A 22628-nucleotide genomic window follows, 5' to 3' on the forward strand; every position below is an offset into this window, starting at 1 on the left:
AGAGGCTAACCCTTCCCCCTGAGAAAGTTAGTCAGCTCTGGGCTACTAGATAAGATAGAGGCTAACCCTTCCCCCTGAGAAAGTTAGTTAGCCCTGGGCTACTAGATAAGATATAGGCTAACCCTTCCCCTGAGAAAGTTAGTTAGCTCTGGGCTACTAGATAAGATAGAGGCTAACCCTTCCCCCTGAGAAAGTTAGTTAGCTCTGGGCTACTAGATAAGATAGAGGCTAACCCTTCCCCTGAGAAAGTTAGTTAGCTCTGGGCTACTAGATAAGATAGAGGCTAACCCTTCCCCCTGATAAAGTTAGTTAGCTCTGGGCTACTAGATAAGATATAGGCTAACCCTTCCCCTGAGAAAGTTAGTTAGCTCTGGGCTACTAGATAAGATAGAGGCTAACCCTTCCCCCTGAGAAAGTTAGTTAGCCCTGGGCTACTAGATAAGATAGAGGCTAACCCTTCCCCTGATAAAGTTAGTTAGCTCTGGGCTACTAGATAAGATAGAGGCTAACCCTTCCCCTGATAAAGTTAGTTAGCTCTGGGCTACTAGATAAGATAGAGGCTAACCCCTTCCCCTGATAAAGTTAGTTAGCTCTGGGCTACTAGATAAGATAGAGGCTAACCCTTCCCCCTGAGAAAGTTAGTTAGCTCTGGGCTACTAGATAAGATATAGGCTAACCCTTCCCCCTGAGAAAGTTAGTTAGCCCTGGGCTACTAGATAAGATATAGGCTAACCCTTCCCCTGAGAAAGTTAGTTAGCCCTGGCTACTAGATAAAATAGAGGCTAACCCTTCCCCTGAGAAAGTTAGTTAGCCCTGGGCTACTAGATAAGATATAGGCTAACCCTTCCCCCTGAGAAAGTTTAGTTAGCCCTGGGCTACTAGATAAGATATAGGCTAACCCTTCCCCCTGAGAAAGTTAGTTAGCTCTGGGCTAATAGATAAAATAGAGGCTAACCCTTCCCCTGAGAAAGTTAGTTAGCTCTGGGCTACTAGATAAGATAGAGGCTAACCCTTCCCCCTGAGAAAGTTAGTTAGCTCTGGGCTACTAGGTTAGATAGAGGTTTAACCCTTCCCCCTGAGAAAGTTAGTTAGCTCTGGGCTACTAGGTTAGATAGAGGTTAACCCTACCCTTGCTGGTTCCCGGTTGTAGGCCTATATACTCTGCTTTGCTCGCTTCATATCACAGCCGAGGCAAATTAACATAGACCTGAAATTAACTCCAGATCTCCAGGCAACCGTCTATGTCATGTGATTTTATTTTACTTACTCAGAAGCATTTTATATTACCTATTATAATCCGGGCCACTTATTTGTCGAACACCTTTTGGAGTTACAAGGTTTTTGTTCCTCCTTCTCTTTCTATATTATTACTATGGTGGAGAGTTTTACTCAGACCTTTCACCTTACCACATGGCAACAGAGGAGAAACACACTTAATCGCATCACGTTCGCTGCGATTAGAAAGCCATTCATTCCTAGAAAGAAAAAGAACGAGGTGACAAATAACTTATACGTGAAGAGATTACAGGCGCAGTGGTAATGTGCATTACATTTGCAACTGAAACGGACTCAGTCAGGCGTGTTGAGTAGTTGTGCAGGTCGGCCTTGGTGGCTTCCAGGATGTGATGATGAGGAGCCTAGTGCTCCGTTGTAATAAAAATTCAAATTGTGTCTTAGAGGAAATTAAACAGGCCAGAATATCCTTCCCATCAGGATTTTCTCTGGTGTCTTCGAGATAATTTATGGTAATGGAGTCATAGTCTAGACCTCAAAATGTCCCCTGAAGTCGAATACAGAGGACAAATGTTGGATAATATAGCACAGCTGACTAATATTCTGACATATATAGATACTGATTGCTTCATTATCTTTTTGTACAAAATTCTTCATATGTAAATATGACTGAGCTTTTTATACAAGGACTAACACTAGACAACAGGTAAATATGACTGAGCTGTTGATAACACGACTAACACTAGACAACATGTAAATATGACTGAGCTTTTTATACAAGGACTAACACTAGACAACATGTAAATATGACTCAGCTTTTTATACAAGGGACTAACACTAGACAACAGGTAAATATGACTGAGCTGTTGATAACACGACTAACACTAGACAACATGTAAATATGACTGAGCTTTTTATACAAGGACTAACACTAGACAACAGGTAAATATGACTGAGCTGTTGATAACACGACTAACACTAGACAACATGTAAATATGACTGAGCTTTTTATACAAGGACTAACACTAGACAACAGGTAAATATGACTGAGCTGTTGATAACCCGACTAACACTAGACAACATGTAAATATGACTGAGCTTTTGATATAAGGACTAACACTAGAATGTTTTTAATGAAATTTGCTGTATTCCGTGGCTGTAAAAGGTTTGTTTACTTTTGTCACATTTGTAAACATTGGAATAAATAATATATTCAGCTTAATGATGGATTAAGAAAGTCTGAAATAACTCGTTTTCCATCGACAGATCAAACTCTTCTAGAATGTATAGCAATATATCTAATATATCAATATGTACCACTGATAAGGTAAAAAAGAAAATCAACAGATTGGGCCTTTAACCAAGAGTTATGCAATATCTCGTGCTTTGTCCCTATGACTCATTAATTTAGCGTTAGCAGTGACGTATGTGGTGATTATAAGTGAACCAAACCATCCATTCTGTTTCTCAGGCCAGTGAACCATCTAATTATCACATGAAGATGAAAGAAAGAAAAAGAAGAAAAAAAACATCAATTATCCATTGAGTTCTTCACTCCATATTTATATTATCAAAGTAATAATCTCACATTTTCATATAAATAAATGTCTATTTTGCCACTCTCTTATATCGCCAACTAATATAACACAATAGTGATTCTGCCTGTACCCAAACCATGAATGTTTTTACATTTGCTGTTCTAAACACTGGTGTCTGGTCCCGGGGAAATCATCTGTCACACAGGAAGTGATGTGTTTTTATGTCACCAACAGCAACGGCGGTTTGTTTGGAATGAATAGAGATTAACTCAGTAGTTAGCATGAATGTTCATGATGGAAAGCAAGTCAATACAGTGCAAACTACATCAGCGATGCCGATGACCACTTATTACCAATAGATAAAATAAAATAAATGAGGATCTGCCACTTTAAATATATGTCTGTGATACTCTCCTATGTCCTATATAACAACGTGTTCCAAACGGTATTTTGTCTTCGACAGTAGGTCCATGGATATGTGTTTGTGTTATTAAATATATATGTACACTATATGTCTTTTTAATTGTCCTTTGTTCTATAGGACCCTGAGTTGGTCCATGCTTAACAGTCCAGGGTGTGTTCAGTCACAGCGACTACAGTTCCTCTCTCCCCTCTCCAGCGCAGATACATGCTGCCCTCTGGCTGTTCAGGTAGGGACTGCAGCCAGCGTCCCCACTGTGGTGTATAACGTGTCTGCCAGGGGTCTCGCAGGCTGAGAGAGAGAGAGAGAGAGAGGGGGGGGGGGGGGGGAGAGAGAGAGAGAGAGAGAGAGAGAGAGAGAGAGAGAGAGAGAGAGAGAGAGAGGGAGGGGGGGAGAGAGAGAGAGAGAGAGAGGGAGGGGGGGGAGAGAGAGAGAGAGAGAGAGAGAGAGAGAGAGAGAGAGAGAGAGAGAGAGAGAGACAGGGTTGAATATATTGCTATTAGGCTATTAGGGGGGGGGGGGGGGGGGGAATTACAGAAAATGCACCGATCTGTACTTTCACTTGGAGGGTGAGATGGTTTATATTTTATTTTAACCCACGGGCACGGGGTCCACTGCACTCACTAAAAATCCATCACAGCTAGAATCTGTAATGCCTTAAACAGTGACCTTGCGGCAAAGAGCCTCGATTGGTAATAATAATAATAATAATAATAATAAAATAATAATAATAATAATAATAATAATAATAATAATAATACAACTTTATTTCTATAGCACCTTTCATACAGAAACTGCAGCTCAAAGTGCTTCACAACAGAAAAAGACATAAGGCATAAAATGAGCACATAAAGTGCAGACATATAAAATCACAGTTTTCCACATTAGGATCTAACATCCCAACAGGCCACCTTGTTTATGGTTTGATTCAGTTTTAAACAGACAATAATAAAAGTGTAAGATAAAATAGACAGAGTAAAATAGTGCAATAGTGCAGTGCAATAAAATAGTAGAATAGAATAGACATAAAATGACAGACATATAAAAATCTTTTTTTTTACAGTGCAATAAAATAGTTCTGGATTACTGTTTAACAGTTTAAAGTCGTCTTTACCTTCTCTGTTTGGTATCCACAGTTTAAAACGTGACAGTTTTCCCTCCTGTTTGATACCCACGTTGACCCTTCGAACCTCCCACTCAGGGGCAAACCTCCCTCTCTGGTGCAGTTCTAGGCCTTTGGTATTGGGCTTGGTTTACTTTTTTGATTTGGTCTAACATGTGGGTTGGAATTTAGTAACTTATTATTCTGTGAATCTCTCCAGACCTCTCTTGGTAGTAGAGCCTGTGTGGGGCCAGCAGTCGCAGCCCCTCCTCTATATATCCACTGTAATCTAATCCACAGATCGGACAAAAACTAAAACTGCAAACAAAATGCAGTACCATGTTGTCATCTTTTGACTGTTTGACAACAGATTATACAGTACATTAAGTCACACTGAAATGTATTGAGGGGCGTTGGTGTTATGGTTTGTAACCGACCCCAATCGCACAACACAAGACAGGTATGAGAGTAAGCCAAGAACTGGGCATTTATTGAATACAACAAAAAAGCGGCACTGTCCCTTTAAGGGAGAACACAAAAATACTGGAACAAGGAAAAAGGGCAATGTGCCTTTAAGAGGCGAGCAGGCTAAGGGGAAGGCTAAGGGAGAACACAAAATACTGGAAACAAGAATTAGGGAAAATTGGCACTGTGACTTTAAGAGGCAAGCAGGCTAGGGGGCTAAGGCTAAAGGAACAGGGCCAGGGCAAGGGACAGGGCACTGGAGAGGGGAACAGGGAGAGAGGCCCGGTGAGGCGGGCTGGAGACAGGGACAGAGAAAACAGGGTAAGGCCTTGGACAGGGCGAGGGCCAGAGCTGCTTACAGGGATGGAGTAGGAGCGCGCAGGCTAGACGTCTGGAGGAGAGCGCGCCGGCTCGGAGAGACGCATCCTCCCGTAGAGAATTAGAGAGCGATGCGCGTCTGGAGTAGTAGCGCGCCGGCTAGAAGTCTGGAGTGGTGCGTGTCGGCTTGAAGAGCGCGCCGGCTCGGAGAGACGCATCCTCCCGTAGAGAATTAGAGAGCGATGCGCGTCTGGAGTAGTAGCGCGCCGGCTAGAAGTCTGGAGTGGTGCGCGTCGGCTTGAAGAGCGCGCCGGCTCGGAGAGCGCGCCGGCTCGGAGAGACGCATCCTCCCGTAGAGAATTAGAGAGCGATGCGCGTCTGGAGAAGTAGCGCGCCGGCTAGAAGTCTGGAGTGGTGCGCGTCGGCTTGAAGAGCGCGCCGGCTCGGAGAGCGCGCCGGCTCGGAGAGCGCGCCGGCTCGGAGTGACGCATCCTCCCATAGAGAATTAGAGAGCGATGCGCGTCTGGAGTAGTAGCGCATCTGGAGTAGTACCGCGTCGGCTAGAAGAGCGCGCCGGCTCGGAGAGACGCATCCTCCCGTAGAGTATTAGGAAGCGATGCGCGTCTGGAGTGGTGCGCGTCTGCTGTAGGAGCGCGTCTGTGCGGGGTCTGGAGTGGAGCGCGTCTGCTGTAGGAGCGCGTCTGCGCGGGGTCTGGAGTGGAGCGCGTCTGCTGTAGGAGCGCGTCTGCTGTAGGAGCGCGTCTGCGCGGGGTCAGGAGTGGAGCGCGTCTGCTGTAGGAGCGCGTCTGCTGTAGGAGCGCGTCTGCACGGGGTCTGGAGTGGAGCGCGTCTGCTGTAGGAGCGCGTCTGCTGTAGGAGCGCATCTGCGCGGGGTCTGGAGTGGAGCGCGTCTGCTGTAGGAGCGCGTCTGCTGTAGGAGCGTGTCTGCGCGGGGTCTGGAGTGGAGCGCGTCTGCTGTAGGAGCGCGTCTGCTGTAGGAGCGCGTCTGCGCGGGGTCTGGAGTGGAGCACGTCTGCTGTAGGAGCGCGTCTGCTGTAGGAGCGCGTCTGCGCGGGGTCTGGAGTGGAGCGCGTCTGCTGTAGGAGCGCGTCTGCTGTAGGAGCGCGTCTGCGCGGGGTCTGGAGTGGAGCGCGTCTGCTGTAGGAGCGCGTCTGCTGTAGGAGCGCGTCTGCGCGGGGTCTGGAGTGGAGCGCGTCTGCTGTAGGAGCGCGTCTGCTGTAGGAGCGCGTCTGCGCGGGGTCTGGAGTGGAGCGCGTCTGCTGTAGGAGCGCGTCTGCTGTAGGAGCGCGTCTGCGCGGGGTCTGGAGTGGAACACTGGAATACCTCCCGTAGAGAATTAGAGAGCGCAGGCTGTGTCCCACTCCAGGCAAACGGCGACAAGTGGCGAAGGCTGGCACCTCGTCTCACGCCGGAGATGAACCAGCATACAGATAAGATAAGATACTGTTATAGAGAATCTCCCGTAGGAGCCTACAGATAGAGAATCTCCCGTAGGAGCTTACAGATAGAGAATCTCCCGTAGGAGCTTACAGATAGAGAATCTCCCGTAGGAGCTTACTGATAGAGAATCTCCCGTAGGAGCTTACAGATAGAGAATCTCCCGTAGGAGCTTACAGATAGAGAATCTCCCGTAGGAGCTTACAGATAGAGAACGACCCGAACAGGACTGGGGGGGAGATCGAGGTATTTAAAGCCCACTGGGGCGCTAATTAGAACACACATCAGGTGCGTGATGGTAATTGATACTTGACTTAGAAGTGTGTGTTCGGCAAGAACCAATCAACACAGAATCCTCACAGTACCTTAAAGGAACGGAGCGAGTGCAGGGAATGCAATAAATAAACAACGACAACGCGAGGGTGGGGGCTGGTGAGGTGAGGAGACAGGGAATTAAAGGTCCAGGGAAGAGGCGAACCTCACAGTACCCCCCCCCTCCACGGGAGCCACCGGGCAACCCAAAAATACAGACAGAGGGGCAGGGGACATAAACAAGGCAACAAACAAAAAATTGGGCCATGCTAGCGGGGAAGCTACACTAAAAGTGGGGCTAGCAGAGGGACAGGGTAGCTGCCAGGGCACTGCTAGCTACAGGGCCTATGCTAGCTGTACTGCTACATTAACATAGAGGCTGCGCTAGCTGCCGGAGCTAGGCTAGCAGACAGGGCTGGACCAGCATGAGAGAACAAGCTAGCTGGAAGGACAGTCCTAGCTGTGGGGAAACTGACCTTGCTAGCTGAAGGGGCAGTCCTAGCAGTGGGGAAAACTGACCTTGCTAGCTGAAAGGGCAGTCCTAGCAGCGGGGAAACTGACCTTGCTAGCTGAAGGGGCAGTCCTAGCAGAGGGAGAAACTGACCTTGCTAGCTGAAGGGGCAGTCCTAGCAGTGGGGAAAACTGACCTTGCTAGCTGAAAGGGCAGTCCTAGCAGCGGGGAAAACTGACCTTGCTAGCTGAAAGGGCAGTCCTAGCAGTGGGGAAACTGACCTTGCTAGCTGAAAGGGCAGTCCTAGCAGTGGGAAAGCTACACAAAAAGTGGAGGCCAAGCAGAGGGACCGGGTTAGCTGCCTGGGCATGGCTAGCTACAGGGCCTATGCTAGCTGCAAGGGCTGCATTAACATAGAGGCTGTGCTAGCAGCCGGGGCTAAGCTAGCAGACTGGGGCCATGCTGGTAGTAGAGGCCTGGCAAGCTGCAGGGGAGCTAACGAGGCTAGCTAACAGGGGAGTCAACAGGGGAACTAACAGGGGAAACTAAACAGGGAAGCTAACAGGGGAGCTAACAGGCTAACAGGGGAGCTAACAGGGAAGCCAACAGGGGAGCTAACAAGGCTAACAGGGGAGCTAACAGGGGAGACTAACAGGCTAACAGGGGAGCTAACAGGGAAGCTAACAGGGGAGCTAACAAAGGCTAACAAAGGACAAACTCAACATACACTGTCTGTGCTGGCTGGGGTCGTCGACTGGTCGGGTCGTACTGTTATGGTTTGTAACCGACCCCAATCGCACAACACAAGACAGGTATGAGAGTAAGCCAAGAACTGGGCATTTATTGAATACAACAAAAAAGCGGCACTGTACCTTTAAGGGAGAACACAAAAATACTGGAACAAGGAAAAAGGGCAATGTGCCTTTAAGAGGCGAGCAGGCTAAGGGGAAGGCTAAGGGAGAACACAAAATACTGGAAACAAGAATTAGGGAAAATTGGCACTGTGCCTTTAAGAGGCGAGCAGGCTAGGGGGCTAAGGCTAAAGGAACAGGGCCAGGGCAAGGGACAGGGCACTGGAGAGGGGAACAGGGAGAGAGGCCCGGGGAGGCGGGCTGGAGACAGGGACAGAGAAAACAGGGTAAGGCCTTGGACAGGGCGAGGGCCAGAGCTGCTTACAGGGATGGAGTAGGAGCGCGCAGGCTAGACGTCTGGAGGAGAGCGCGCCGGCTCGGAGAGACGCATCCTCCCGTAGAGAATTAGAGAGCGATGCGCGTCTGGAGTAGTAGCGCGCCGGCTAGAAGTCTGGAGTGGTGCGTGTCGGCTTGAAGAGCGCGCCGGCTCGGAGAGACGCATCCTCCCGTAGAGAATTAGAGAGCGATGCGCGTCTGGAGTAGTAGCGCGCCGGCTAGAAGTCTGGAGTGGTGCGCGTTGGCTTGAAGAGCGCGCCGGCTCGGAGAGCGCGCCGGCTCGGAGAGACGCATCCTCCCGTAGAGAATTAGAGAGCGATGCGCATCTGGAGAAGTAGCGCGCCGACTAGAAGTCTGGAGTGGTGCGCGTCGGCTTGAAGAGCGCGCCGGCTCGGAGAGCGCGCCGGCTCGGAGAGACGCATCCTCCCGTAGAGAATTAGAGAGTGATGCGCGTCTGGAGTAGTAGCGCATCTGGAGTAGTACCGCGTCGGCTAGAAGAGCGCGCCGGCTCGGAGAGACGCATCCTCCCGTAGAGTATTAGGAAGCGATGCGCGTCTGGAGTGGTGCGCGTCTGCTGTAGGAGCACGTCTGCGCTGGGTCTGGAGTGGAGCGCGTCTGCTGTAGGAGCGTGTCTGCTGTAGGAGCGCGTCTGCGCGGGGTCTGGAGTGGAGCGCGTCTGCTGTAAGAGCGCGTCTGCTGTAGGAGCGCGTCTGCGCGGGGTCTGGAGTGGAGCGCGTCTGCTGTAGGAGCGCGTCTGCTGTAGGAGCGCGTCTGCGCGGGGTCTGGAGTGGAGCACTGGAATACCTCCCATAGAGAATTAGAGAGCGCAGGCTGTGTCCCACTCCAGGCAAACGGCGACAAGTGGCGAAGGCTGGCACCTCGTCTCACGCCGGAGATGAACCAGCATACAGATAAGATAAGATACTGTTATAGAGAATCTCCCGTAGGAGCCTACAGATAGAGAATCTCCCGTAGGAGCTTACAGATAGAGAATCTCCCGTAGGAGCTTACAGATAGAGAATCTCCCGTAGGAGCTTACAGATAGAGAATCTCCCGTAGGAGCTTACAGATAGAGAACGACCCGAACAGGACTGGGGGGGAGATCGAGGTATTTAAAGCCCACTGGGGCGCTAATTAGAACACACATCAGGTGCGTGATGGTAATTGATACTTGACTTAGAAGTGTGTGTTCGGCAAGAACCAATCAACACAGAATCCTCACAGTACCTTAAAGGAACGGAGCGAGTGTAGGGAATGCAATAAATAAACAACGACAACGCGAGGGTGGGGGCTGGTGAGGTGAGGAGACAGGGAATTAAAGGTCCAGGGAAGAGGCGAACCTCACAGTTGGTCTCTGCTTTGTTGGCAAGAAAAATCTTCACAAATGACCACTTAGGGTCACAGACTCCAGCCAAGTCATTGATTGCAAATGATTTAAATATGATGACCTTATTTAAGTTTGTTAATTTGTACAATTACAAGTTCAAGTTCAAGTTTGTTTTTATTTGTCACATATAACGTACATGTACTCTACAGTGAAATGCTTGGTTCTGTATGAGCCCTTGAGAATGTCCTTCATACAGTAAAAAAGTAGTAAAAAGAGGAATAACACTATACAATATACAATACAATATACAAGCTAAAGTACAACCTAAGTACAATCTAAGTACAGTGAGTAAAAATGCAGACAATGCGGTACAAATGCAGACAATGAGGTACAAAAACTATAAGGCAAGGTGCAAATGCAAATGAGGTATGAATGTAGTGCAAATCTCTTTAATAAATAGAGTAGAGGTGGGCGGCTAGGTGGCGCAGTGGGCAAGGCGCTTGCCACCAACGCAGATGCTGGGTTCGAGCCCAGCTCTCTGCGTTGCTACCAGCTTGGCTGGTCGTTCATACTAATACAATTGGCAGTGTTAGGGGAGGGAAGCTGGTGGGTGGGGATCGGACGTTGTGGACAGCGACTCCTACAGGTCGGTTGGTGCACCTGCGCAGTAGAATCAGAAAGCGACGGGGGCGGCGTGTCCCTCCCATGCAGACCCTCGCCGCTGAGAGATTGCGCTGTGCAGGTGAAAAGATGCGACGGCTGCCTCCTCGAGTACCGGAGGGGACACGTGATGCAAGGCTTCGTCCACATTGCAGCCGGCTTGTGGAAGGCATAGCCTAACAGCGTTCGAGACAGGGGAGGGTAGAATTGGACAATACGGAATTGGGGAAGGGAGAAAAATAGAAAATGGGGAGAAAAAAGTAGATAAAAAAAAATATAATAGAGTAGAAGTGAATATCATTCCTACACTACCGTCTGTAGTGTGGTGGTGAAGGGGTTAACCTTCTGTAGTGTGGTAGTGAAAGGATTAATTTCCTGTTGCAGTCTTTGCTAATGCAATAACTGACAGGAAGTACACTTGGATCCAGACTGACGTCTAATAGACAAAGGATTGCTCAGTGGGGTTAACTAGCAACAGCATTCCAGTGAAACGGCCTATAGACAGGTTTCTGGTCAATGTCAGACTCAGTGTGCACACGCATCAAGGTCAGACTCAGTGTGCACACGCATCAAGGTCAGAGGTCAGACTCAGTGTGCACACGCATCAAGGAGACAAAAAGGCACTTAATCCTGGTCAGAATGACGGGGAAGACTACAATATTTGCATTTGTTAGCCGTGCTGATGATCTAAACAATCAATCCATGCCAAAGCCATGCTGATTTGGCAAAATTACATCCCGCCATTTTCGTTTGAAATTACTTTTAGTCAGGGGAGTGTCATGGTTTCTCCATAGAGCCCTGTTGTACTTTTTGTAGAGCATTGTGCTAGTCTGATACACAAGCTTGAGACGTGACGGCCCCCGTACTACTCTGACGTCACTCAGGAAGTAAACACCGGTCAGGTTAGCAGCATATAGCACTAGACTGTATCGTATCGTCCCTGTAAGATACTTGTATTAAATACCCATCTACGCTCAAAAGTTCTTTCTACACTTTTAGTCAGGGGAGTGTCATGGTTTCTCCATAGAGCTCCATTATACCTTTAGTCAGGGCAGTGCCATGGTTTCTCCATAGAGCTCCATTATACCTTTAGTCAGGGGAGTGCCATGGTTTCTCCATAGAGCTCCATTATACTTTTAGTCAGGGCAGTGCCATGGTTTCTCCATAGAGCTCCATTATACTGTTAGTCAGGGCAGTGCCATGGTTTCTCCATAGAGCTCCATTATACCTTTAGTCAGGGGAGTGCCATGGTTTCTCCATAGAGCTCCATTATACTTTTAGTCAGGGGAGTGCCATGGTTTCTCCATAGAGCTCCATTATACTTTTAGTCAGGGGAGTGTCATGGTTTCTCCACAGAGCTCCATTATACTTTTAGTCAGGAGAATGCCATGGTTTCTCCATAGAGCTCCATTATACCTTTAGTCAGGGGAGTGCCATGGTTTCTCCATAGAGCTCCATTATACTGTTAGTCAGGGCAGTGCCATGGTTTCTCCATAGATCTCCATTATACCTTTAGTCAGGGCAGTGCCATGGTTTCTCCATAGAGCTCCATGATACTCTTAGTCAGGAGAGTGCCATGGTTTCTCCATAGAGCTCCATTATACTTTTAGTCAGAGGAGTGTCATGGTTTCTCCATAGAGCTCCATTATACTTTTAGTCAGGGGAGTGTCGTGGTTTCTCCATAGAGCTCCATTATACCTTTAGTCAGGGGAGTGCCATGGTTTCTCCATAGAGCTCCATTATACTTTTAGTCAGGGGAGTGTCATGGTTTCTCCATAGAGCTCCATTATACTGTTAGTCAGGAGAGTGCCATGGTTTCTCCATAGAGCTCCATTATACTTTTAGTCAGGGGAGTGTCATGGTTTCTCCATAGAGCTCCATTATACTTTTAGTCAGGGGAGTGCCATGGTTTCTCCATAGAGCTCCATTATACTTTTAGTCAGGGGAGTGCCATGGTTTCTCCATAGAGCTCCATTATACTGTTAGTCAGGGCAGTGCCATGGTTTCTCCATAGAGCTCCATTATACCTTTAGTCAAGGCAGTGCCATGGTTTCTCCATAGAGCTCCATTATACTGTTAGTCAGGGCAGTGCCATGGTTTCTCCATAGAGCTCCATTATACCTTTAGTCAGGGCAGTGCCATGGTTTCTCCATAGAGCTCCATTATACCTTTAGTCAGGGCAGTGCTATGGTTTCTCCATAGAGCTCCATTATACCTTTAGTCAGGGCAGTGCCATGGTTTCTCCATAGAGCTCCATTATACCTTTAGTCAGGGCAGTGCCATGGTTTCTCCATAGAGCTCCATTATACCTTTAGTCAGGGCAGTGCCATGGTTTCTCCATAGAGCTCCATTATACCTTTAGTCAGGGCAGTGCCATGGTTTCTCCATAGAGCTCCATTATACTTTTAGTCAGGGCAGTGCCATGGTTTCTCCATAGAGCTCCATTATACTTTTAGTCAGGGCAGTGCCATGGTTTCTCCATAGAGCTCCATTATACTGTTAGTCAGGGCAGTGTCATGGTTTCTCCATAGAGCTCCATTATACAGATAAGGGGCAACTTAGTCACGTGACTCAGCAGGTATCGCTGATTGTTCAAACACGGTATGTTGATGAACAAGAAACCCGTCTATAGTGGACACAGGAAATCAAATTGAATCCATGGAAGAGTGTTTCTGTTACGTTGAAACCTGCCTATATTGCGTGAGTAACTTCCACGGTGTCCGCCTGTGAGCCGCGAGCCGGCGCCTGAGGGGAGGAGCCCGCGCCTGAGGGGAGGAGCCCGCGCCTGAGGGGAGGAGCCTGCGCCTGAGGGGAGGAGCCCTGTGAGCCGCGAGCCCTGTGAGCCGCGAGCCGCGGGGGAACACCTCACCTTGCACCTTTGCCTCGAAGCCCAGGGTCTTCTTGACGTCGGAGCAGATGCCGTGCATGCACCAGCGGAACTTGGAGTCGCAGCGGTGCTTGCTCAGCCCACACGTGTCGTAGCACTCGTCCAGCATGGCACAGCACTTGGTCATGGCGGGGATGCCCAGGGAGAACTGTTCAGGGGAAACAACGGTCTCTGTTTGGTTTGATATCTTTATTTTCGAACATGTAAATAAATACAGACAATATAAAACAAAAACAAATCATTGATCTCTATAGCAATGAAATGGAATTTATTTTTTTAAATAAAAAAATAAAAAACAAAACATAACACAATTTACATGTTCTAAATGTCATAATGTTCTCTTTGGTAGGTAACCGGCTATTTTATTTGTTCCCTTTATAACCCAGGCCCTATTTAAAGGTGCTATAGATAGCGTTCAGCCACTAGATGTCGCACTAGAGCACCAGCACGTGGGGAAATGGCAAGTAGGGAGGGGATACATCATGCACCCAACATGTAAACAACAACATTCACTTTGGACTTTTGGGGGGACTTTTCTATTTTCCAAAATAGAAATCTCTCATTATATAACTTTTGATATAATGTACGGTTTACAAACATTTCATCAGTAGAACACATATGAAGACACATATGATTATAGGCTACTGTGAGTAAGTAAGTAAAGGCATCATGGTTCTTGAAGGGTAGACCACCTGCCCCATGGGCGTGTACTGTACTGTACTGTACTGTACTGGAGCCTGGGGAGAGAAGTGAGGACGCTTCTCAACACTAAAGCCATCACGTGGTCGGTGGTTTTTCCATTTTAGAATAGAAATCAAATATCGTTACAGCCATTTGATGAAGAATGAAGAGTATGAAGAGTATGGACTTTAAAGTACCAGGGTCTGAAACGTAACGTTGTCATCGCTCAGCCACAGTAGCAAGTGGATCCAGAATCTTGCTAGCTAGCTTAGTTAGCTGCCAAAGTAATGCTTTTCGAACAGAATAATTGAACACAGATTGGCTGCTTGTCAAAGACGCTGATAGAAACGACAGACTTATGAGCCAAAATTGACCAGCGTTTCGTTGGTGTCCAGTGTTAATTTCAAACCTGGGCTACAAGATAAAATGAAGGAAAGCAGAAATATTGCTCTATTAAATTTTTTTTTATAAAGGAATGATATTTGAAAATGACCAAAAAGAGGAAAGGGGAGGTGACTATTGTCAATCTTCTGGATTCTAGGCTGTTTCTTTTACTTTTGTACTACATTATGGATACTCGGGCTGACCCCTATTAGTCGATTAGTCAACTAATCGGTCGAAAGGAGCCGTAGTCGACTGCCAACCTCTTAGTCGAATACAAAAAAATATATATATATTTATAAAAAAAGAAATATATATATATTTTGTATCATTCTTTCCAAAAGAAAAGAGGCCTCTAACGCTAATGGCGCGCATACCAGAGGCTAACTGCCTATGAAAACAGGCACAGAGGCACTGAAAGAGGATTTCACCCATCTAATGAACACACTAGACTAGACAATATCAAGATGTATCCATCGGTGGACCAATTGCATGCTTTTGCAGAGGACAAGAAGCCTTCAGTCGACTCCTTCAGACATTAAGCACCCCCACAGCCCAAATGGAATGATAATCTTTTGTATTTTATTTTTTTATTATTTTTTAAACAAACACATAAACAAACATGACAACACACAATAGGATATACAAATACACATATGCTCCAGCTCGTACCCCCCTCTCCCGGACCCCCCATTGGATAATCCAACCATTATAATTTGTTCCTGACCAGACACTACCATTATATGCTGGCTTTTATTCTCTCCACCACTTCTAACCACATTGCCATTTTGGATTCATTGAGACCCAAAATTCTAGCTGTTGATATTTCTTGATAAATCACATCGAGATATGTAAGAATCCAGACCTTACGGCACATTTTTTCCGGTTGAAACCATCGTGATGCTATCAGCTTTTTAGCCACTGTGATACCGGATAAAACCAATCTCTTTAGCTGTGGAGGTACTGCATGCTCAAAGACATCATTCAGCAGTAATACAGAGGGGTGTACAGGTATATCCAGAGTTAAGAGATTTGACAATTGCTGGGTCACTTCTTTCCAAAATATCTTAACTGGTGGGCAGTCCCAGTACATGTGCATAAATGTCCCTTCGTCCCCATTTGTACATAAGGAGCATTTGGAGTCTTGTTTAAGACCCATTTTGTTCAGTCTTATAGGAGTTAAGTATGTCCTGTGAATATAGTTAAGATTGATTTGTTGATGGTCCGGGTTCCTTGATGCAAGGCGTACATTTGCCCAGGCTTCTTGCCAGTCAAAGTCTATCTCCAGGTCTGGTATATCCCTCCTCCAGACTGAGTCTAGATGTAGGGTTTCATACGAGGCCGTTAGTAATTGATGATAAAAATCTGAAACAAAACCTCTCGATGTCTCTCTTTCATAGAAGAATTTGTGGTATCTGTGGTGTACAATTGGTATCCTTAATGGAACACCGTGAGCCTTCAAACATGCCAATAACTGTGCGTAAAAATAATATGAGGACTTGGTGAGATTAAATTTTTTGCATATCTCATCAAAACTACAAAAACCCTGTTTGTTGAAAACGTCTCCTAATGTGTGTATGCCTTGCTTTTCCCATCTAGGGAATCTTATAGGTTGTTTTCCAATCAAGAGTGCATTGTTATTGAATAAGGGAGTATGATTATGCCATTTATGTGGGATAGAGTCTTTTTTGTGTGTTTCACGCCATATCCGGATTGCATGAGTGATTATGGGGCCAAATTTCCGTTCGCATTGCTTAAAACACTTTGGTTGCCTAAGGTTAAATTAATGATATACCATAGATTGCCAGTGCTATTTGTCTATGGAGAAAGTCCCCTTCTTTGCAGGGCTATAACTTTTTAAATTCTATTGCTACATTGCCATTATTAGGGCCCATTCAAAGTCCTATATATATTGTTCATTGTGTAGCAACGTTAAACTTTTTCATTCACATATTCATAGTAAAGTATGGTCTAATGTATAAGTATGTTTTCATCTCTTTCTGCAGCTTTCTCCAGAACGTGATATATAGCCCCAAATGCATTATATTGATGATGAAATACAGTTTGATGGCAATCAGCGCGATATAAAAAATTCCAACTAGACGTACTTCTAGAAGTTACTACACGTCATCTGATGTTGACCGGATGGGCGAGGGGGCGTTTATAATTCCGTGGGCAGCGTTATACCAATCATCTAATGTGGGTCAAATGTTGATAATATCAGTTATTATCGAAGACGGTAACGTTACACGCTGAAACTCACCCCAGTCTCCGCGCGCCGTTGGGCGATCATCGTCGAGTAGAAATTTTATCATTATGGGATATATTATTACCCGGTCCATCTCCAGCTTGTATAATGGTATATACGTCCAAATCATGTTGTTTATCGAGTTATTGGCAATCGATCGCTATGTAGTGTGACGAGCTAGAGTGCCGGAACCTATCCCGAGTGGCCGGAAGCAATACGGACATCTAGCACAACCTCTACTGCGCTTCCTGTTAAGCGGCACCAGATGGCGCTCCTGAACCGCCAGAGAGCTCAGTGGGTCCTGCTGGTGTATCTCAGGCCAGCGGAGGGACATTATGAATCCGATCGCAGATTTTTGAAATATTGATATAAAGACGACGTACAGCGTCCCCCGGCAACTTTAGCATGGCCAGCAAAGACGTCTAAAGACGGCTCCCGGCAGTCAAAGTGATAATTTGGTGTACACTATGTCCTTCAGCCTATGTGGAGCTACTATATTTTCTTCTAAATTTCTCCAGGATACTGATGCTTGGGGATCAAACCATGTTGTCAGTGGTCTTAAAGTGTATGCCTTAAAATAGTGGTGGAAATCTGGAAATGCCATACCACCGTCTGCTTTGTTTCTCTGTGCGGTGGATCTTTTTATACGTGGTGGTTTGTTATTCCAAATAAATTTGTATGTGGAGGAGTGTAATTCTTTCCAGTAACCCTTTGGAGGGGGTAACGGTAGCATTGAGCTGAAGAAGTTGATTCTAGGTAGGACGTCCATCTTAATTATTGATATCCGTGCTTGTACTGAGTTTTTAAGTTTTGACCACCTGACAAGGTCGTATTTGATTTTGTTTTGGATTTTTATGTAATTGTGCTTCACCGTTTGGCTTATGGTAGGGAATATTTCAACTCCCAAACATCTAAAGTGTTTTACCATCGGTATCTCTTCTGGGAGGGTTATATTTCTTTTTGCAGGGGCGTTAAGTGGGAGGAAGGCCGACTTCGGCCAATTTATCCTAAATCCCGATAAATCTCCAAAGTCCTCAATCAACTTGAGAAGATGAGGCAATGCGGTGTTGGGGTTTTGCATGAACAGTATTACGTCGTCCGCATATAAACTAATTTTGTGTTGTGTGCCCTTGATTACGATTGGTTCTATGGATTGGGATTGTCTTATATATTGTGCTAAAGGCTCTAATGATAGATCGAATAGTCCGGGACTAAGGGGGCAACCCTGTCTGGAAGACCGTGATACTGGAAAGATTTCGGAGGTGATTGTACCTGTTGTAATCATGGCCGATGGGTCTTTGTATAATACTTTAATCATATCAATGAATCCTTTTCCTAACCCCATCCTTTCTAACACTGCCCATAGATACGACCATTCCAACCTGTCAAAAGCTTTCATTGAATGATAATCTTTTATTATTATTTTTGTCGACTAATAGTCGACTAACGGCAAATTTTGGCCAATCATAGTCGACTATCCAAATCCTTAGTCAGGGACAGCCCTGTGGATACTGATATTATTTATCTATTTTATGTTGTTTTCAATGAAGAATTATTGGTAATGTGGATATTCTCCATTATATAATATAAGTATTAATGAATGTTGGCGGATAGGGGTAGGGCATGATACGCTTAGGCTTCTTCCTACTCTTTTCGAATAGTGATATGTATATTTATCGTTGTTTGTCTTTTTTTATTCTTAGTTTTTTTTATTTTTAAATCATGTTCGAAATAAAGATTAATTCATTTGTTCATTCGTTCATTCATGCATTCATTCTTTTCAAACCCCTGAGGTGGTGTTAGTAGTGATCATGTCAACATGGTAAGTGTGAGTCACATACAGCGGTGTCTACCTGGAAGCCCACTAGCGAGGAGCTGCAGCCGTCCGACTCTGGGATCTGGAAGCCGGGGCGAGGTTGAGGGGCGTCACCTGTGGAGGAGTAATGGGGCGGTTAGGGGGGGGTGGGTATACTGTGATCCCACCATCCAGTAGAAGCCTGTGGTTATTCGGCTGATAGGTCGGTACGCTCCATTATGTCTATGAAGAAGTGAGTACATTTTGTATAAGAGGATGAGTAAACACACACTGAAGTCTATAGGAGGGCAACGCCGCACGCACACTCAATGTAGCTCCATTTTGGTTATCTTATTCACCAATGTTTTGACAGAAAACTGCCTGGTTACCCTGATGATTAGCACTACACTCAGTAGAACTCATTTCTATATTTTGTACTCAGTTTTTAATCACCTGTACATATTGCTGTTGCACTTTACTGCTACATTTGCACTCTGGTTGGATTCCAAACTTCTTTTCGTTGTACTGTACTTGTGCCGTATAATGATAAATACATTTGAATCTAATCTAAATCTAATCAAGACGTTGGTGAATAAAATAACCAAAAAGGAGCTACATTGGGCCTACTGTACGTCCTCCTATTTGAGTACATTTTGTATACCTGTGTATTGTATACCCTTGACTCATGACTGTATGTCCTTGACTACATGCCTCTTGTACTCACAGATAAAGATGTGTTCCTCTTTATCTATAGGCAGTGGTGGAAAGTACCAAAGTATTTGTACTCAAGTACTGTATTTGACTTTACTTGAGTATTTAGATTTTCTGGAACTTTGCACTTTTACTCTTGATTGAAAATCGTATGAACAGATTGCAGAATGGGTACAATACAGTACGGCTCAATACACACAATTGTTAAGGGGATGCAGACCAGAGAAAGACTTTCGTCTTGTTTACATCAGGGTCCCCCATTTTCAATTCTTCATAACATAATGATGACATACAGATAGACAGCACTGTTGCATCTAGACATTTATGGCATACTAGATCTACAAATATACAGTACTGTTTATGAGTACAAAAATAGTCTAAAAAGAGAGTATATACATTTGAGGGGGAAGAAACTGTACATTGGAGGAGGTTGGTTGGGTAGGTGGGGTGGGGGGGTAACTGTACATTGGGGGTGGGGGGGTAACTGTACATTGGGGGGGGGGGGGGGGGGGGGATTGTACATTGGAGGGGGTTGGGTTTGGACATTTACAGGGGCCAGTTTAGAATTGCAGTCTCCCGTAGGTGCTCTTTGAGAGTGGTTTTGACATTCATCCGGACCCATCAGTTACTTTAAAGAAAAGGATTTTGCATAGAAAACTATTCATGAAGATAACGTACCTTCAAATGTAAAGCCTGCTATCTTCAAGAGGACGTAAACAGAGCCGGGATAACTGGACCTCATACAACTTTAACGTAACCTTTAAAGGTCAATGGTTCAAGGGTTGAATGCTCCCAAAGTTTCATACATCATATACAATTTATACTTTTGCTTTGTATACTTTGGTAAATTCAATATCAAATTATACTTCTCAACTTTTGAATAGAGGACTTTTACTTGTACCAGAGTACTATTTCATCTGCGTATTTGTACTTTTACTTTAAGTAAGGGGAGCTGGGGTCTGGGTTGTGTAACAGGAACGACCTGTTGATAAGTGCACACTAGTGCATTCACAGGGTTCCCTCTCAGAGACTCTAATCAATAGCCTTGTCCCATGATAGAGGGATCAATACCTGATAACCAGGCAACAGTGGGAAAACATTTTAGATTAGATTAGATTCAAATGTATTGTCATCATGAAGCACAAGTACAGTACACCGAAAATAGGTTAGCAGCGTCTAACCAGAGTGCAAATGTAACAGTACAGTGCAACAGTAATATACAATGTACAGGTGATTAAACTGGGTATACATAGATAAATTAGTACTACTGAGTGTGGTGCTAATCAGATGTATGTACAGAGTTGTATTAATATGTACAGTGATACAGGGGTAAAGACACTATGGTAGCAGTCATACGGGCCAGCAGCGTAACTGAGTAGGTAAGGGATGTGTACAGATGTAGATGTAGTATTTTACAGATATGTAAAAGGATTATGTGCAGGTATGTACAGACAGGTGCATATATACATATTATATACATATATGTATAAAATATATTTATACGGTTATAAGAGTGTGGGAGTGGTTGAAGACGATGCCTTTGCTTACAAGTTAGAAGCAGAGCTGTGGTCATCAACATAAAACTCCACTGAAAAACAACAAGGATACAAAGCCACATTTCTCTCTTTTTAACCAAGTCATGGTACTGTACCTGAACCAAGGTTATTATTATAGTTAACTAAAACTAAACTGAAACTATATCGTGTGCTCACAACAAAACGACCTAAAACTAAATAGAAAATATACAGAAAATTTCTTTAGTTTTCAGTCGTTGTCAATTTGGCCAGATTTGTAAACACGGCGAGTGGGCGGAGGTATCACCGTGTAATGTTCATTAAGACCCCGACGTCTCCGTGACTGAGGGTCAATTACTTTCATACAATGATTTGTTTGTGCTGCACGATACCTGTTCTGAACTTCTTACATCTTGCCCCTGACAAATACCACCCATACTATAATAATAAAAGAAGTTTATGAAAACGAATGAGAAATACAAAACTACAATAACTCATTCACAGGCTTAAAGAGCCTCTCACCGTTGCGGCAGGCGTGCTCGCACACCCCGCTGCGTCCGCCCACCATCTCCACCAGAGAGTCGAAGTATCCGCCCACGCTCTGGAAGCTGCCTCTGAGCATGCCGAAGCCCCAGCCGGACTCCTCTTCTGGGGCCGCTGTCACGGCCAGGAGGTGCTGCTTCTCTATGAACGCCTCTATTTCATTCTCCAGCTCCTCCTCGGTGGGCACCTCCGGAGCCAGGGCCTCTTCTTCGGTAAGAGTGTCCACAGGAGGAGCATCCGCAGCGGGCACATCGCCCGTCATAGCGTTGGTGTCCGGGGCTGGCTCTGCTGCACCTTCTGCTACCACGGGGGTCTCCACTGCAAGCTCAGAGACAGGGTCTTCTGCGACAAGAGTATCAGAGACAGGGTCTTCTGCGACAAGAGTATCAGAGACAGGGTCTTCTGCGACAAGAGTATCAGAGACAGGGTCTTCTGCGACAAGAGTATCAGAGACAGGGTCTTCTGCGACAAGAGTATCAGAGACAGGGTCTTCTGCAACAAGAGTATTAGCTAGAGGGTCTTCTGCAACAATATTATTAGCTAGAGGGTCTTCTGCAACAAGAGTATCAGAGACAGGGTCTTCTGCAACAAGAGTATCAGAGACAGGGTCTTCTGCAACAAGAGTATCAGAGACAGGGTCTTCTGCAACAAGAGTATCAGAGACAGGGTCTTCTGCAACAATATTATTAGCTAGAGGGTCCTCTGCAACAATATTATTAGCTAGAGGGTCCTCTGCAACAATATTATTAGCTAGAGGGTCCTCTGCAACAAGAGTATCAGCTATTGGGACATCCGCCGTTTCAATATCAGCCTTGGCTTCAGACTCATCAGCCACAGGTGTATCCGCTACAAGGGCCTGGGCTACAGGTGTATCCACTACAAGGGCCTCGGCTACAGGTGTATCCACTACAAGGGCCTGGGCTACAGGTGTATCCACTACGGCTACAGGTGTATCCTCTACAAGGGCCTGGGCTACAGGTGTATCCTCTACAAGGGCCTGGGCTACAGGTGTATCCACTACAAGGGCCTGGGCTACAGGTGTATCCACTACAAGGGCCTCGGCTACAGGTGTATCCACTACAAGGGCCTCGACGACCAGGGGTTCCACCGCTGGGGCCTCCGTAGCGGCAGCAGAAGCTGTGTCCAGAACAGGAGTCTCAGCTGGAGGTTTGTCCTCCTGCTCGTGAGCCCTGTAGAAGCCCAAGGTGGCACACATCCCCGAGGACAGGCAGAGGAGGAGCAAGGCCGAGGTTCGGAGCAGCAGCATGGTGTCTGGTTGGCTGAGAGTCCGAGGAGAAGGAGATGTCCCTGGGCCGCTGTGTTGGCAGGCTGAGAGGGGCGCAGACAGTGCGGAGTAAAAGCACACAGCTCACCTCAAACTGACTTCTGTGAAAGA

General features: G+C 45.9%; 1 protein-coding gene across 1 annotated transcript in view; it reads right to left on the reverse strand.

The window, feature by feature from the left end:
* Positions 1 to 21494, reverse strand: part of pla2g12b (phospholipase A2, group XIIB) — a gene marked incomplete at both ends in the record, with an annotated part of 24633 nt that extends 3139 nt beyond the window's left edge. Inside the window, 3 exons of the mRNA XM_084321253.1 lie at positions 13342 to 13507; positions 18523 to 18599; positions 21212 to 21494. Coding sequence (XP_084177379.1) covers positions 13342 to 13507; positions 18523 to 18599; positions 21212 to 21494 — 526 coding nt within the window. The remainder of the gene's footprint in view (positions 1 to 13341; positions 13508 to 18522; positions 18600 to 21211) is intronic.
* Positions 21495 to 22628: the final 1134 nt, after the last annotated feature.

This window comes from Notolepis coatsorum (assembly GCF_963971535.1).
Source record: "Notolepis coatsorum genome assembly, chromosome: 9".
NCBI classification, from domain to species: domain Eukaryota; kingdom Metazoa; phylum Chordata; class Actinopteri; order Aulopiformes; family Paralepididae; genus Notolepis; species Notolepis coatsorum.